The 17,767-nt window shown below is 38.1% G+C and overlaps 1 protein-coding gene across 2 annotated transcripts in view; it reads left to right on the forward strand.

The window, feature by feature from the left end:
- Window positions 1–17,767, forward strand: part of NSD1 (nuclear receptor binding SET domain protein 1) — a 103,585-nt gene that overhangs the window by 54,448 nt on the left and 31,370 nt on the right. For both annotated transcript variants that reach the window (XM_008578191.1, XM_008578192.1), the window contains exons 8-12: window positions 1,732–1,850; window positions 2,786–2,929; window positions 5,902–6,025; window positions 10,129–10,329; window positions 11,696–11,875. In XM_008578191.1, coding sequence (XP_008576413.1) covers window positions 1,732–1,850; window positions 2,786–2,929; window positions 5,902–6,025; window positions 10,129–10,329; window positions 11,696–11,875 — 768 coding nt within the window. The remainder of the gene's footprint in view (window positions 1–1,731; window positions 1,851–2,785; window positions 2,930–5,901; window positions 6,026–10,128; window positions 10,330–11,695; window positions 11,876–17,767) is intronic.

Here is a 17,767-nt window from a genome sequence, read left to right on the forward strand (position 1 = left end):
AATTTTTATTTCTATAGGACAGAAAATATGGAACTGGGTTGACAGGAAAATTATAAATCATCTAAGCCATTCTTTCACAAAGCGTCTTAGTTTCTTTTATCACATCTATGGCCTTAGCTTGTGCTTGAAAAAGATGGCTTACATTTGAATCTGTTCCATTGTGGTTGTCTCTTAAGGGCTTGGGAATCTTCTGTATTAATCTTCATACTAAATTAGAATCTGTCTCCTTGTTGATCTTGGTTCTGTCTCCAGGAGGGATGGGGATAGCTCTTCATTCAATAACATATAATATTGATAGACTGAGCATCTATTCTACCAGGTCCTTTGGTAGGACTATTACCTCTAATTCATCTAAAGCATTACAACAAGGTAGGATATTGTCTATATTATCTCTGTTTTATAGAAGCAACGTGAAGATGAATGAGGTAGAAGGGTCAGGGACCTGAATCCAGACCTTACCAAATATATTGGCATACTTCTGTCTTATCTGACCCCAGATTTTCTTCATGCCAGTTCTCTCTATCACTTATTAATTACTGTCATTCTTGAAATATTATCCCAGATTTTAGCACACTGCAGCAGATGTGGTCTGCCAGCAAAGAGTATCATGTGGTCTTAAATACACACTTCTTTTAATGTGGCATATGATGATTAAATTTTTTAACAAGTAAAGCTAGCAATATGTTAGCTTATTTTAACCATGTAGGCAATTATATCCTAGGTTGGTCAATTTGCTTGCTTGCTTGTCTTTTAAATAAACTGCTTTCAAAATAATATCAGCTCTTTTCCTGTACTTTGGTACAGTGTTTCAGTTTTTTGTAAATCTACAATGTGAACCTTCCTTTGTAAACTTTGTCTAAATGTTCCAGCTCTTGAGAATTTTGAACCTTTCTACTGCCATCATATTAACTCCTCTTTTAGTCTTAGGTTGTGATAGCAGGGCTTCTCCATCTCAGGCAGTCAAAAAAGTGAACACTAAGGCAGTCTTCCAAAGTTCAGCCTTTACTTAGCATAAATATTCTGCGACATTTTACCTTTTTAGATTCCTCTTGGGGTTTCTCTGGTAAAGTGTTGAAATGTATACAGTGAAAAATGAGGGAGGGACTAGAATTTGTTTTTCTAAATAATGGCAGATGGGAAGCACATTCATTTTATATTGTTGGATATCGAAGGATATATTATAACTGCATGAATATCTTTTAAGGTGCTATATGTGTTGGGGGATGTTGTGTGTCGTTCTCTACACGCCCCCCCCCATTTCCCCTCAAGCCAAATCTGACATATTTTAACTTTCCATCTTAATTCTTAAATCATGTAGTGATATAACTTACTGTCTCTAATCCTGGAGTCTAAGGATTAGTATCTTTTCCTCATTAGTAAATGGATTTTCTCTCCATCTGTCATGGATGGACAGAAAATATATTTACTAATATCAAAGGATATTAAAGTCCTTTGAGGAACTAGAGAGTCATATAAAACTAAATTGCTTTAATAATCAGACATGTAGTATTTAATCTATATGAGGCAGACATGTAGCCATTTCCCCAAGTAGTTACATAGTCATGGGCGGTCTCTTCTTCTCTTCCCCTATTTTGCTATACAAAGCTGAAGAATTAAATGAGTTTTAAAGTTGTTTTTTACTCTAACATTTCATAATTCTATGAAGTCTTTTCATTGGGGATAGGAGTTCTTGTGATTAGCCAGCAGGTAACATCTGTTTTTGTATCATAGGCACTGCCAAGATATTTGATAAACCAAGGAAACGAAAACGACAGAGGCATGCTACAGCCAAGGTGCAGTGTAAAAAAGTGAAAACTGACGACTCATCAAAAGAGACCCCAAACTCAGAGGTATTACTCAGTTCCTGATCTTTTGACCTTCCTGAGAGAAGCTACTTTTTGTGGTAGAGGCCACATTCCTCTTTCCCTTGAATTTACTTAAGCATAATATTCTGTTGAGATGGCTAATAGCTTCAAGGAATCCTGGAGAAAAAGAAGAGCCTGATCCTAGTAGAAATAAGTCAAGGCACATAATGCAACTGTGGATATGGCCTTTTTATAAGATCACATCCTGTGCTCTAGGTGTTAGATGAAATATGTCACTGTTTCATCTTTAAGTATACTTGTTAAGAGAGCACAATATCAAGTAACCATATGATCTAAATTAACTTGGATATTACCCTTTAAAAGTTGAGCTGAAATTAGGGGGAAAACTCATTTCCTTATTTCTTAAGACCATCAACTGCTTACTTTTAGGATAATGTTTTTAATCATTGGCCTTCAGGAAACAAAGATAGATCTAAAACGTTTCCTTGCAGAGCATCAATGTAGTCATTGATGCTATCTCTGGCTTTCCAACTTAGGTTAAAAGAGAGTTAGAACAAGTCAGGTCAGCATCACACGTTACGATGCAGATGTTTCTTTCCAGGATAATCTGAATAGAATGCCCAAGGGGGGCATTATTTTGGAAACACTGATCTTGGAAGGACAAATAAGTAATCAAATAAACTTAAGAATGTTTTCTCTCCCTTAGTGAAACCTTAAAATGGAACAGCTCAAAAAGTTCCAGTGGAACAGCCTCAGAGCAGTTAGTGGCAGGGCATGAGGCGCCCACTACCCGCCCAATCACAGCAGGGTTAGAACTAACATTGCATGCAGTCCGCCCGCGTGATTGGCTGAACATCTGTAAGTGCTTAATGGCTAGACAAATAGCAGCCCAGAGGGAGGGGGTCAGATGGAGGAGACATTAATAATACAGATATGGGACACTATTTTTTCTCTGCAAGGGAGAACTGATGACACACAGGACGGCTGCAAGCCCCAAGGAGACTGTTGAGGAGGGTATAGAACATGACCCCGGGATGCCTGCGTCTAAAAAAATGCAGGGTGAACGTGGTGGAGGAGCTGCACTCAAGGAGAATGTTTGTCAGGTAGAGAATGTTTACCTGCTTGTATTTTTATTGCATGATTATCTTTTAAAGAGAAGCTCTCTCCATCTCTTGATGACCTTATCATGGTTGGAATAAACATGCTTTTGAATGATTCCAGTGGAGTCACTAAAGGATTTAACTCTTTTCCCTTCTCACAAAAAGAGGAAGAGATAGTTTAGTGTTGGTGAACCACCTGCTCTTATAGTCCATGAGTATATGCCCTGAAGCAGGTGTGAGGTGGGAGATGTGAGTCTGGTTGCTTAGTCAAACATCATTCTCCTGTACTTTTCTTTTTTTTTTTTTTTAAAAGATGACCGGTAAGGGGATCTTAACCCTTGACTTGGTGTTGTCAGCACCACGCTCAGCCAGTGGGCGAACCGGCCATCCCTATATGGGTTCCGAACCTGTGGCCTTGGTGTTATCAGCACCGCACTCTACCGAGTGAGCCACAGGCCGGCCCCTCCTGTACTTTTCATTGTGTGAGAATTTTGGGGTTCTAAGGAATTTTTCACAGGTAATTTTAGCTTTGAGGTGTTTTTGCTTCAAAGTGGTAACTTTAGAAAACCTATCACCTGTATTTTTTCATCTATTTAATAAATATTTATACATTGTTTACTATGTCTCAAGTGTTTTCCAAGCGCTTTATAAGTATTGCATTGTTTAGTCATAGCAATCTCATAAAGTAGAGTTTTATTATTAACCCCATTTTGCAGATGAGGAAACTGAATTACAGAAGTTAAATTGCTTGCTTATAGTCACACAGTGAATCCTGTATTCAAACTAGGCAGTCAGGGTTTACAGTCTTAACCATTGTGTTGTATTCCCTCTTTATGAGATTTGACCCTGTTGTTAAAGAGTATCTGACTTTGGGAATAGAGTCAATTAAATGGAAGCTTTGGTATGTTCTTGATTTACCTATGTAAATTCTTAAAACCTGACATATAAAAACTTCAGGATATTAGTTTTTTGTTTTTTGTTTTTGTTTGTTTGTTTGTTTGTTTGTTTTTGATTGAAACAAAAAATACACCCAGGCCCAGAAGATGTTATTGACAAGTATAATTTCAACCTGGTTTCTTTGCCTTTTCATTTTCAGTATTATATAAAGAAAGTTGATTTTATTTGGACCAGCTTCCAAACACAAAAACCCGTTGTTTACTGAGTGAGATAAGTCAGAGGGTCAATACGTTTTACAAAGATTATTTTTAAAAAAGATTAAAGTTATGGTGACCCTGTGGTCCTAGCTTGTCTAGATAGTCTTTGTGTAAATCTTTTGTCCTGGTATAATTCATTGATAGCACCTTCTTTCACTCTCAAATGTCACAGTTTAAAAGATAAATTTTGGTTATCCCATTTAAAGTGTTAATTCATAACATTTAGTTAATTTGAACTCTTTATTCTTCAATTTTTATTGTAATTGAAGTTTCCCTGTTTAAGTGATGAAGTTAAATTTGTTTACTGTATATTTAAATTGATGTCATTGGCACTCTGAATACATAAAGTTAAAATATATGACATTTATGGCATTTTTCAGTTTTTATATATGGGTAGTGGATAATGGGAGAGTCGAAGTTTTGAGAATATCTACTACAGGTTGATTAAGACCCCAGGGTCTCTTCTCCATCCTGGGCTGCTCCTCTGGCCTTTCTTCCCTAAGCCCTCCTACTCATTTATGTATTTATTTATTTAAGCTTTGATATTTGTAAGTGACCAAGACCTGTTCTGTTTCTTTGAGTTCTTGAAGATAGTAGAACTTGCTTAAGTCACCTTTCCCCTTCCTTGAAGGTGTTTTTCTTTTTTTTAAAAAAAAGCATTTTCCTGCTAATCACTATTAGGATACAAATCAGGGTGTTAGAATGGTGAAAACAAATATTGGGTTTTAGCAGAATTTTCATCAATTTTAGTGTTTTCATAGTGATAGATGCAGATCCTTATTTCCTAAGCCCCTGTCTTAGGTGATACCCTGTCTTAGATGAGATCATCTCAGAAGGGTGATATCTCTGAGATTGTTCTAGATGTATTTCAAAGGGCTATTTAGACCTTGGTAGGAGTTTTGGAACTGTTATGACCCAAGTCCAACTGGCTAGTATCTCTTGCTTGAAATATTGCAATAGCCTTCTGGTTTCTCTTAGCTCTGCTCTGACCTTTCTACTCTTTTCTTTTTTTTTTTTGGCCTTTTTGTCTTTTTTTCGTGACCGGCAACGGGATCGCAACCCTCGGTGTCGCGCCCGCACCGCGCTCAACCAGTGAGCGGACTGGTCTCTATATGGGATCCGAACCCTCAGCGGGAGCGCCACCACGCTCCCAAGCACCACACTCTACTGAGTGCGCCACCGGGCCGGCCCGATCTTTCTACTCTTGAACTCACTTTCCATTTAGCAGCCAGAAGGATCTTTTTAAAAATGAACACCTGATTTCAGTCTTTGCTTGGTAAAGCTCTCCAGTGGTATACCTTTGCAATCAGAATAAAATCTAAAACTACAGGCCCTTCTTTCTCACTTCATTTTCTGCCACTTCTAACCTTTGTTTACTTTAGTCCAGTGATACTGGCTTTCCTTGTGATTCTCAAGCATGCCATGGCTTTTCCTATCTGTGGGTTTTGTGTAGTTGCTACTTTCCTAGTCCTTCCTTCAGGTCTTCATATGGCTGACTTGTCATTCAAAGCTCAGCTCTGAGTCCAGTCTGAGATACCCAATCCAAAGTAGCTATCTGAATTCTCTATCTAATACTTATCTGATATCTTTCCTGTTTGTTTACTTATATCTTCTATCTCTAGAATATAAGAACCATGAGAGCCAGGGACCTTGTGGTACCTGTCACAGAGGGAGGTAATTATTAAATGTTGGTTGAATGAATGGTAGGATTTGTTGTTTCTGGCAAAAGTACTATTTAATCTTTGCTCTCATGAGGGATTTCTACTTGGGAATTTTAAAAGCCTTTTTCCGTAGACAGATTTGTTTTCTTTCTTTTAACAGAACTGTGAGAAACTGGGTGAGTTGCTGTTATGTGAGGCTCAGTGCTGTGGGGCTTTCCACCTGGAGTGCCTTGGATTAACTGAAATGCCAAGAGGAAAATTTATCTGCAATGAATGTCGCACAGGTAAAGTTGATGTAAAAGGGTATTTTTCTGAAGAGGATTTGAATTTTAAGTTTTTCAGGAAAAAAACACATTTATTGGAGACACTACTTTATGGCAGCTCTGAGCTAGTTGTTACAGATGCAGAAGTCAGTGCTGTGTGGTTCCTGCCCTCAAAAGCATATTAAGCTAACAATATATGGTTGCATAATACAGTGCAAAAAGCAAGCATTGAAGATACATTTAATGGGCAGTGTGAACCAAGATGAGCCAATGCCACAGAGGAAGATATCTGAGTTTGGCTTTAAGAGAGAAATAGAGGGCTGGCCTGTGGCGCACTCGGGAGAGTGCGGCACTGGGAGCGCGGCAGTGCTCCCGCCGCGGGTTCGGATCCTATATAGATGGCCGGTGCGCTGTGAGCGCGGTGCGCACAGTGCGGCCAGTCACAAAAAAGACAAAAAAAAAAAGAGAGAGAGAGAGAAATAGAAATTGGTGTGGGGAGGTAAAGGGCACAAGGTCTGGTAATGAAAGGGTATGAAAAATATGGGGAATAGGCAGTTTAGGCCAGTGTATTAAGAGGTCTCAATGGGGCCTTTTACTAGGTAATGACCAGGAAGGCTTTTTGCGTTACTGGTGATATTTTATGTTTCTTGACCAGGTGATGATTACGTGAACCTCTTCACTTCATGCTTATTTATGAAGTATATACACTAGGATATTTACACTTTTCTGTGTGTATATCATACGTCAATAAAAATATTTATCAAAAGAACAAAAAAGATTATTTGGGAGAATTATAATATATTGATGAGGGGTCAGAAAATAGGGACGGTCAGCTGAGACCAGCTTGTAAAGACTTGATAAGCTACTTTAAGGGGATTGTTCTTTTTCATCATGATATGTGGATGTTACAGCATTTGAGCAGTGAAGAAATCAGGGCTGAAAGTATAGATCTTATGCTCATAAACTGTTGAAGCCCAAAGGTATGGATAATGCTGCCCAAAGAGAAAGCATCTGTGGAGTAAGAAGAGGGCCCATGATACTCTCTGGGAATAACCACTATTAAGGAGTTACTGGAGGAAGAGGAGGAGCTAGTCAGTATCTGTTAAGATATGGGAGTAGGGTGTCATCTGCAGAGGCAATTGTGGCAAAGACACTAAGGTGATTCTAAAATGTATTTGGCGGAAGTTGCTTGACTTTCTGCCAGAGGGTGCCACACTAAACCAGGTTGAAGGGTGAATGGGTAGTAATGTACTCTACTTTTTGAAGAAGGTTGACTTCAATGGAAAGGAAGGCTGTACCTGAAGGGAAGGTTATAGGGTCAAGAAGATCGTTTGGACTGTTTGTAGGATAGAGATTAAGAATGAGTGTAGGGCCGGCCCGGTGGCGCACTGGAGAGTGCGCCGCTTGGGAGCGTGGCAGCACTCCCACCGAGGGTTCGGATCCCATGTGGAGACCGGTTCCCGCTCACTGGCTGAGCGTGGTGCAGGCGCAATACCGAGGGTTGCGATCCCGTTACCGGTCAGTAAAAAAGACAAAAAAAAAAAGGTGGGGGGGAGAATGAGTGTAGAGAAATGAATTTCTTCAACAAGAGAGAGAATAATAGTGGAGTACAGTCACAAACAAGAGAAGATAGTCTTGAAGAGATGTAAGGGTAGCAGTGAAACAGGAATGTACCATGGAGTTGTAAGGCAGAAGAAGGAAGCTGAAAATGTTTTTTTCTTGGCTTGATGAGAATGATGGGAAAGGTAGTTGTTTCTAGCTTGGAGGGTAGAGCTGCTGTGAACATTCAAGTCTTTGTATAGATACATTTTCTTTTCTTTTGGGTATATACTTAAGAGTAAAATGGCTGAATCAGGTACTAGGGAACTTGAAAAAGTTCATGGGAAGATTTGTATTATCTTTTAGTTCTGTTTTTCCATGAACTTTTTGAAGTACTCCCGTATGTCTTAACTTTTTAAGACACTGCCAAATTATTTTCTAAATGTACAGTTTTTTAAAAAAATTTGCATTTCCCTAAAGACATTGAACATCTTTTCGTGTGCTTATTTGCCATCTTCCTTGATGAAGTGTCTGTTCACATCTTTTTGTTTTTTTATTTGGGTTTATTTTCTTATTGTTGAGTTTTAGTTCTTTTTATATTCTGGTTACAAATCCTTTATCAGATAATGTATTTTTCAAAATATACTCCTATTCTGTGGCTTGCTTTTTCATTTTCTTAATGGTGTCTTTGGAAAAGCAGACGCTTTTAATTTTGCTGCAGTCCACTTTATCAATTTGTGCTTCTTACAGACTATGCTTTGGTGTTAAGTCTAAGAACTCTTGCTAAACCCACTGTCACAATGATTTTTCTTCTGAGAATTTTATAGTTTTAGGTTTCACATTTAGATCTATGATCTATTTTGAATTAATTTTTCTATATGGTTTATATAGAGAAGACATTATTTTTGAGAGTAGGAAATTTTACCCCAGTTTCAGTAAAGATAGAGTAAGAAGCGGGAGTTGTTTTTTTCTTTTTCTTTTTTTTTTTTTGGTGCTGGCCGGTCTGGGGATCTGAACCCTTGACCTCGGTATTATAACACCATGCTATAACCAACTGAGCTAATTGGCGAGGTCTGGGAGTTGTTTCTTACTGCTTGTGGCTCACCTGTTTTCCTGGAATAGGGTAACCACATCGTTATTTAGATTGCTGTAGTTTAATAACAGCTGCCAGTTATTCAACATCAGGTAGTGGTTTGCTTCTTTACAAATAAATATTTTTAAATTTTTCCAAAAAATTGTTATTAACTAAGTGATCTCAGTGTTTGTAGATGGGATGGGTGATTTGAATGAGCTCATATTTCCAGCAAGTGCCAGTGGCAGGCTTCATGTGAGGTCTGCCTGCCTCTGAAGCCTGGGTTTTTCCCTTTACATTATACTGTATCCCAGAGAGAGGTGGAGTCGTGTCTTTGTTTTTGTGTTCTAACTTTTTATTACAGAAATCTTCAGACATGCACAAAGGTAGAACAGTGTAAAGAATCTTCGTGTATTCATCACTCAGTTCCAGTGATTATCAACTTTCTGCCTCATTTTTCTTATGTATTTCAAAAGGTCTTCTAACAGATACAACTTTTAAAAAATACATCCAATGTGTAGCGAGAGTATCTCGTAACTCCTATGTATTGTCTACTACCCAGTCTGTTTTCAAATTTTCTCATTTGTCTCAAAGATGTCTTTTTACAGTGTTTTGAATTAAGATCCAACTAAGGTCCCTGCATTGTAGGATTTTATATGTCTCTTGTTTCTCCTAATCCACAACAGTATGGCCCCTCTGACCCTATTTTGTATGCCATTTATTTGTTGAAGCCATGGCCATTTGTCATGTTAAATTTTTCACTCTAAATTTGATTGCTGTATACACGATGGGCTATTATTCTGCCCAAAAAAGAGTGGAATTCTCATATTCGCAACAACATGGATGATCTTGGAGAAACTTACGTTGAGTGAAATAAGCAAAGCACAAAGGGATAAATAATGCATGTACTCACTCATAAGTGGGAGCTAAGAGGGAAAGAAGGAAGGAAAGACAGGCCCATCCCCCTTTCCCCCACTCCACTTTGTATCCCTAGGTATGCTCTCTCCCTCTGCAAGTCTAACGCTAACGTTAGAGGGAGATTGGGGATAATTGGGTGGGGGACATGGGGTATAATTGCAATTTGTGGTGATGGATGTGCTGCCAGTATGGATCTGGCCATCATATCTTGGGCACAAGTGGTGACAATCAGCTTTGTACCCCATGAATATTCGTAACCAATAAATAAAATAAACTTGATTGCTCGCATCCTTGAGATGCTCTTTAGCTTGTTCCTCTATCCTCTATATTTCCTGTAAACTTGTAGTTAGATCTAGAGGCTCGATTAGATTCAGCTTCAGTTTTTTTCTTTTGCCAAGAATGCTCTGTAGATGTTGTTGTGTCATGTCCATAACCATGTATCGTCTGATTGTTTATGGTGATATTAAGATTGTTGTTCGTTCAGGTGTTCTCAGCCTGATTAGTGCATTATAAAGTTCCTCACGCACTTCTTAATGGCTTAGATTGGGTAGATCTTGAATTAGTGTTAATTTGTTAACTTCTCTTTGTTTCCTAGGAATCCATACCTGTTTTGTATGTAAGCAAAGTGGGGAAGATGTTAAAAGGTGCCTTTTGCCCTTGTGTGGGAAGTTTTACCATGAAGAGTGTGTCCAGAAGTACCCACCCACTGTCATGCAGAACAAGGGCTTCCGCTGCTCCCTTCACATCTGTATAACCTGCCATGCTGCTAACCCAGCCAGTGTTTCTGCATCTAAAGGTATGGGTTTGTTATGTGAACCAATCTACTTGTAGGACCTTACTTTCATTGGAAATTGATATTTTCAAATACAATCTGTCATGTCTTTTCATGGTCTCTCTCTAGCTTTTGTCAGTTAGAGTACCAACAGTCTACGTGGAAAAGAGGAGAGTAATGGACTATGGAGCCCTGGCATTATATGGTAGTTTTAAATATTTGGATTTCATATGAGATTTAGTTTGAGAAAACTGTTCTGCAGCTTGTCCTATTCAATTAGAAACCCAAAATGTGTTTTCCCCCTGTGGGGCTTTATGTCTCTGGTTGTCAGATGTGATATGATTCAGAAATGCATGATAGGGCTGAATTAAAGGTTTTGTGTTGATTTGTTTTATTTTTAAGATGGAAACTCTTGTAATTGAAACTTTTCTGCTTCATAGTTAGGTGGAGAACTGAGTTTTACAAAACTGTCTGTGAGTATAGGTAAACTCAGGTTTTGAAATCTTTTCTCATCGGTAAAACAATTTTAATAATAGCGGGTCTCTTACTGATTTTCTTGAAAAGTCATGTACTGTGTCCATACTGTTGAATGCTTGTGTGCCAAAACAGCCTGACTTTTCTCACAGCTGATTGAGCAGGCCAAATTTAGCAGTGTTAACTTTTCTTTTTAATCAGACTTACAGTACCTTTTGTAAGATAATTTCCTGGCCCTTAGGTCTCATCAGTCCTGAGCACAATAATTTAATTTTCTGGGTCAAAATTGCAGTTTAGGGGGCTGCTGGTTAGCTCAGTTAGTTAGAATGTGGTGTAGTAACACCAAAGTCAAGGGTTCAGATCCCCATACTGGCCAGACGCCAAAAAAAAAAAAAAAAAAAAAAAAAAAGTTTAACCATTAGCTACCTCTCCCTTTTTAATTGCTATTATAGGTTACATTTAGGTGGTTTGGTAATGACTTGTAGTTGGTGAAGTATGTTAGGGGATGTATTTCATCTGGAAGGGAGTAGAGAGGTTCATTTACCTGAAAGACTTTAAGAACCATAGAGTAGTAGGTAAGCATGAGTCTTTCCTTCCCCCCTTTCTCCCCTTTAGTCTGGGTCTAATTCCAGGTTTCCTAGGAGTCAGGGCAGCGGTTTGCTTAGGGCTTTCCTTGGTGAGGCAGGCTCATTTACAATTATGTGATCTGTGACTCTCTTTGGAGATTTATCACATAGCTCCCATCTGAGCTTTCATGGTAGATTGGGTGTTTAAGATCCACTGTCCTAGTGGTCCTTCCTTTTATTTCTGATATTTTCTCAATGCTAGCAAATAGACTTGAATATCTCACACTGTTTTAATATTTACTGTCTTTTTCTTTTGCTTCTCCCTGGTTTTCCTGTTTCTTATGTATTAGGTCGTCTGATGCGCTGTGTCCGCTGCCCTGTGGCATACCATGCCAATGACTTTTGTCTAGCTGCCGGGTCAAAGATCCTTGCATCTAATAGTATCATCTGCCCTAATCACTTTACCCCTAGGCGGGGCTGCCGAAATCATGAGCATGTTAATGTTAGCTGGTGTTTTGTGTGTTCAGAAGGTAAGATATGACTTCTTGCTGTATAAGTAGTCTAAAAAGAGATTAATACAATGTTTTAATTGAAATAAAAAAACGTTTCTTGACATTGTCACTGGAATAAATATTAGGAAATGACGTCCTGAATTAATGATGACATAGAATTTTTAAAACTTGGCTTTGTCGCCCAATAGGGAGATGTTTTATTTTTGTTATTTTGAATAATGGCTCAATTCTTGTTAACATGGTAAGCAATTGAAACAATAAAGGGCCGGCCCGTGGCTCACTCGGTAGAGTGTGGTGCTGATAACACCAAGGCCACGGGTTCGGAACCCATATAGGGATGGCCGGTTCGCTCACTGGCTGAGCGTGGTGCTGACAACACCCAGTCAAGGGTTAAGATCCCCTTACCGGTCATCTTTAAAAAAAAAAAAGAAACAATAAAGAAAAAAACAAAAATAGAAAAAAATCGCCCCACATCCCATCAGGAAAAAAACATTGCTTAATATTAAGTGGTATTATTCTAGACATTTATGCATGTTAGCAGATAGAAGGGTAGATTTCTGGATAGAAAATGGTATTATTGTATACTTGTGGTTTTTGAATTTAAAGGCGAAAAACAGTGCATCTCAGGGAATTTATAAACTTCAGTTAAGTATTTCCTTGCTATTAGTAGTATTAGTTTTTAGAAGATCTTCCAAGGTAGAGGAAAAATAAATTATTTATTCTTTCCCACCCAATTTATAACATACTTTTTAGAGTAAAGAGTCAATATAGCCCTTTCACATATTTTCTGTCCTCTTTCCTTTCCATCTTTGACAGTCTGATTTTTGCTCATTATATTAAGTGGATGATTTAGTGCTCATCACCAATATGTAAACTGTGGTACCTACATACTTCTGAATTCTTTATTTCCAATTTCCTTTTGATTGACTCAACTTCTAAGAAGAGCCCACAGGTGTATAATTCTGTATTGAGGCATCATTTTCCTTTGTGCTAGCAGGACATCTTGTCTTACTATAAAATGTTTATGTTACATGTTCCTTTTCTAAGATTGTTGTGGACATTGCTCCACTATCTTCTAGTGTTGAGGGTGGCACCAGCTGTTTTCTGATTTACTCATTCATTTTCAAATTGAATTTTTTTGATTAGTAGTTTTTTTGAGAACGATTTTTCTGACTTTTCTGTTTTTGAAAATCTGCTTATTGATTCTGTAGTTTTCTGTAAACTTGGCTGGTTATGAACATCCTGAGGAACTAATTTAAAAAAGAGTCAACAGGTGTGATGGAATGAGAATTGTACTTGGAATCTGAAAACCCAAGTTTGAATTCTGGCTTTTCTCCTTGGGCAAATTACTTTACCAAGGCTTGGAATGCCTTGGTTTGCCCACTTATAAAATATGGTCTCCATTCCCTATCACATGGTTATATTATCACAGTGTAAATTAAATGAAAAGATGTGATAAAAAGCCCTAGCACAGTGAGAAAATAAGTTTAGATGACCACTGGTCTTGTTTTTGTTTTGTTTTACCTTTTTAATTTTATGTAGTACTGACTTTTTTCACAGCCTGCCTTATTCTGTTTGCTTTTATTTCAAAAACTTACTTTATTGCTAATTTACTCTCTTTTCCCCAAAGATGATCTCCCACAAGAAAACAATAGCTTGCCAACTTTCCTCTTCCTTAAGATAGCATTAAGGATGTCTGTATCATCAGGTATATATGCCAGTAATTCTGTAAAATGAGAATTTTCCTTACTTGTGATATATCGTTCCTTTCTGAAACCTTTCCTCTAGCCAGAGCTGTGTCTAATTAATTGTGGAAGTCAAGAAACTAAAGAAATCCAGTGGGATCTGATGAATTGAGAAGACATTACACATTTTGAAAAATTTGGATATACTAAATGGTGGTACAACCACCTTCCCCCCATTTTTTATGACTGCTTTATATGACTGAAAATTGTCAATTTGAACATATTTTTTTGGTGCTCTTAGGAAGATTCATGTAACATGACAATTTAAGGAAAAGATACCTACTGACTGGAGTTTGCATTAGGACATTCATTTATATCCTCAAAGTATGGTTCTAATATATAATAAATAGACTATCAGTGCAGTTATGTTGATGGGAAGTGAAAATCTTATATGTAATTATAAAACTGTCTTGATGAACACTGATGCCTATTTATTTTACCATCTTTTATTTGTTTCAAAGAAAATTAAACACAGAGTTTGTATATTTAATAGCATTTAAATAAGTAATTCTACCCTTAGAATGAAAACAAGGGGATAAAGTGCATTTTCCAAGTTTTCTTGAATATGGGAAGATGAAACAATTTCACCATTAGACTGTTTTTAATTCCAGGGTGGGATGAAATATTTGAAATAGTTTCAGAGTGAAGGTTCCCATGTGATGGCAATTTTAACTTGTGGGATGGTTGGATACTGAAAAGCTAGAGTCCAGTAGTGGATAGTCATAATGATAACAGAGTCCTCAAGGAAACATCTTATTAGATGTAGTAGCAATTCTAAAGGGTAGTCTGTGGATCTGTAAGAAGGGGGAAAGGCCCAAAGACTCTTTCAAGGGGTCTGTGAGATCAAACTCTTTTCATAATACCAAGATATTACTTGCCTTTTTCCATTTTGTTGACATATACATGGTTTGTGCAAAACCAATGGTAGGTAAAACTGCTGGCACCTTAGCAGAAACAAGGTGGTGGCTTCAAACTAGGCAAGTAAGGGGCCGGCCCGGTGGCGCACTGAGTGGTGCGCCGCTTGGGAAGCGCGGTGGCACTCCCGCCCGAGGGTTCGGATCCCACATACAGACCGGTTCCCGCTCACTGGCTGAGCGAGGCGCGGGAGCAACGCCGAGGGTTGCAATCCCGTTGCCGGTCCCCGGTCCAGTACGGGGGCAACAGTGAGGGTTGCGATCTGTTGCCGGACACGGAAAAAGACAAAAAGAAAAAAAAAAAAAAAAAAAAACTAGGCAAGTAAACAGTCATTGTATTCTCTAATGGCGTACGCTCACAGTAAAAATGTGGCGGTTTCACATAAGAATTTCTTTGATAAAGAAGTAAAATTTATTAATTTTATTAAATCTCAACCCTCAAGTGAACACTGTTTTACTATTCTGTGTGATGAAGTAGGAAGTGCACAGAAAGCAGTTCTGTTGTATACTGATGGTTGTCTCGAGTTCAGGCATTCATGAAACTGGGTTTCAAGCTCAGCTATCTGCATTGTTCATGGAATACCATTTTTAATTGTAAGAGTTATTGACAAACTGGTTATTCATATTTGGATATTTGGCAGACGTTTACTTGAAAATGTAATGAGCCTGTCAATTCAAGGAGTGCAACTGAGAAAAAGTGGCCAATGATAAAATTTGAGCTTTTAAGTGAAAATTAGAATTTTAGAAGATTATTATCTACTACCTTGAGCCTGATAGCTGCCACTGATGAGATCACAGTGATGTTAATAAATGTGCCTTTTTAATATTATGAAATGAAATAGGTCACCATTTGGAAGATCTACATGACTCAGTGAACCAGTATTTTTTTTTTTTTTTGTCCTTTTTGAGAGTGGGCGCACCGCAGGCGCACCGCAAGCGCACCGGTCATCCCTATATAGGATCCGAACCTGCGGCAGGAGCGCTGCTGTGCTCCCAGCGCCGCACTCTCCCAAGTGCGCCACGGGCTCGGCCCAGTGAACCAGTATTTTTCATATAACCAATGAATGATGTTAAAAACCATGTATATATAAAAGATCCAAAATGCAGGACAGATCCATGGATTTTAATGTAATAGTAGTAAAAGTTTATTGATGTGGCTTCAGATTCCACATTGCAACTAAACTTCTACCCTGTGGAGTTTTAATGTTGTATCAAAGAAGGAATATCCACAATTATTGAGCAGGTTATAAATATACTCTTTTCTAACTATATATTTCTGAGAGACAGATTTTCTTTAAGTACATCAACCAAACAACATATTGCAACAAATGCAATTAAAAATACTTGCAAAAATATAAAATAATGAGCTCTTCTCACTAAAAAAAATTTTTCGAAAAATGTAGTTATTTTTTATTTAAGTGTTATTTATGTTAATGTACTAGATTTATTGTTATTTAAAATGAATTCATAGATGTTTTTATAATTTCTTAGTTTGAATTTCACTTTGGGTAAATATCAATATATGTAGCCTACATAAACAAAAGCTCTTTGGGGTTCTCTGTAGTTTTCTAGAATATACTGTGGTCCTGAGACCAAAAAGCCTGAGAACTGCTGATTCCACTATATAAGGTTATCTTGCTGTTAGAGGACAGGAAGAATAGAATCCTAGGATTTTTTTTTTTTTTTTTTTTTTGCTTGTGTAAAGGAGAGAACCAAGGTGGTTATCCAGAGTATTAGGATAATAATACGGTAAATCGCTAAATAGAAAGGAATCAGGCTCTAAAATTCAGCAATGTGTTTAAGATTTATTTTCTCTTTCTTTTCCTCTTCCACCAAATGTCATTTTTTTTTTCATCTTTTGGTTTATTTGGATGGTGCATGCAGTTTTCCCTGTTCTGCTTGTCTTTCCCTCTCCTAAATATCTCCTCTACTCCAACCAGAAAGACCCTCCTGCCTACCATCTACTCAGACTAGTTCTATTGATTTCTTCCTTCATGTTCTCCCTCAGTTCATTTCTCAGTATGTCCTTCCATGCAAGACTGATGTACTTGCCACCCTTTCCTCTTAGCTCTGACCTGTCGCCTTTATTCACTGGGTTTTCTTCTATCCAGATTTCTTTTTGTGTTGTATCCTTCTTTGAAGGACTGATTTAAATGCCTTTAAAAAAAAATGACTGATAAGGGGATCACAACCTTGGCTTGGTGTCGTGAGCACCACGGTCAGCCAGTGAGCCAACCGGCCATCCCTATATAGGGTCAGAACCTGTGGCCTTGGTGTTATCAGCACTGTACTCTCATGAGTGAGCCACAGGCCGGCCCTTAAATGCCTTTTTGTACATGAAATATTTCTAGTGTATCATGAATGCCAACTTAGTAAAATGAAGATTTTTCTCCTAAGATCGTTTAAGCAAACTGTGCTATCAACCAAGTTGTGCCTCAGCTGGTAACTAAGCATAGATAAGAATTTTGTAGAAGGTATTCTGTCATTGGGTCAGTTGAATTTATGTTACCCTATGTCACGTTTAATGTCCCATTCTAAGATTATTTGACTCACCCACAAAATGCACAAAAATAGCAAAGTATGAGTTTCAGACTGTACTTGTTCTTCAGCCTTATTTTTTAGCAGCAGACTTTTTTCCAAATGAAATCTTACTCTGAATCTGAGCTCCAGTGTACAATACAGATAAAAGGGGAGCTTTTCCAGTTGAAGCAGAATGAGGTCTCAAGCACACACCCCAGCTCCCCCAAAACAAATAAAATCACAACTCTTATTTTAAAAGCCTGCTCCAGATTATTGAGAAATGGAAAAAAGTCAGCATGGAATGAAATTGTATAAGGAAAGTGTCACAAAAGTAAGTTTTTTGTAGGATTTTTTTTTTCCTTTTTGTCTTTTTTCGTGTCCGGCAACGGATCGCAACCCTCAGTGTTGCCCCCGTACCGGACCGGGGACCGGCAACGGGATCGCAAACCTCGGTGTTGCTCCCGCGCCTCGCTCAGCCAGTGAGCGGGAACCGGTCTGTATGTGGGATCCGAACCCTCGGGCGGAGCGCCACCGGGCCGGCCCCTGAGTACAAAATCTTTAATAGGTGAAAATTCATTGTTACTGTGATATGTAATTAACCTGGTGTCTGAGAATTTGGATGGGGAGGGGGGAATTTAATCAAATGAAGCAGCAAACCACAATTGTACTTATGGGTTTTTTTTTTTTTTTTTTTTTTTTTTTTTTTTTTTTTTCGTGTCCGGCAACGGATT

This window comes from Galeopterus variegatus, unplaced genomic scaffold (genome assembly GCF_000696425.1).
Source record: "Galeopterus variegatus unplaced genomic scaffold, G_variegatus-3.0.2 Scaffold1642, whole genome shotgun sequence".
Classification (NCBI taxonomy): domain Eukaryota; kingdom Metazoa; phylum Chordata; class Mammalia; order Dermoptera; family Cynocephalidae; genus Galeopterus; species Galeopterus variegatus.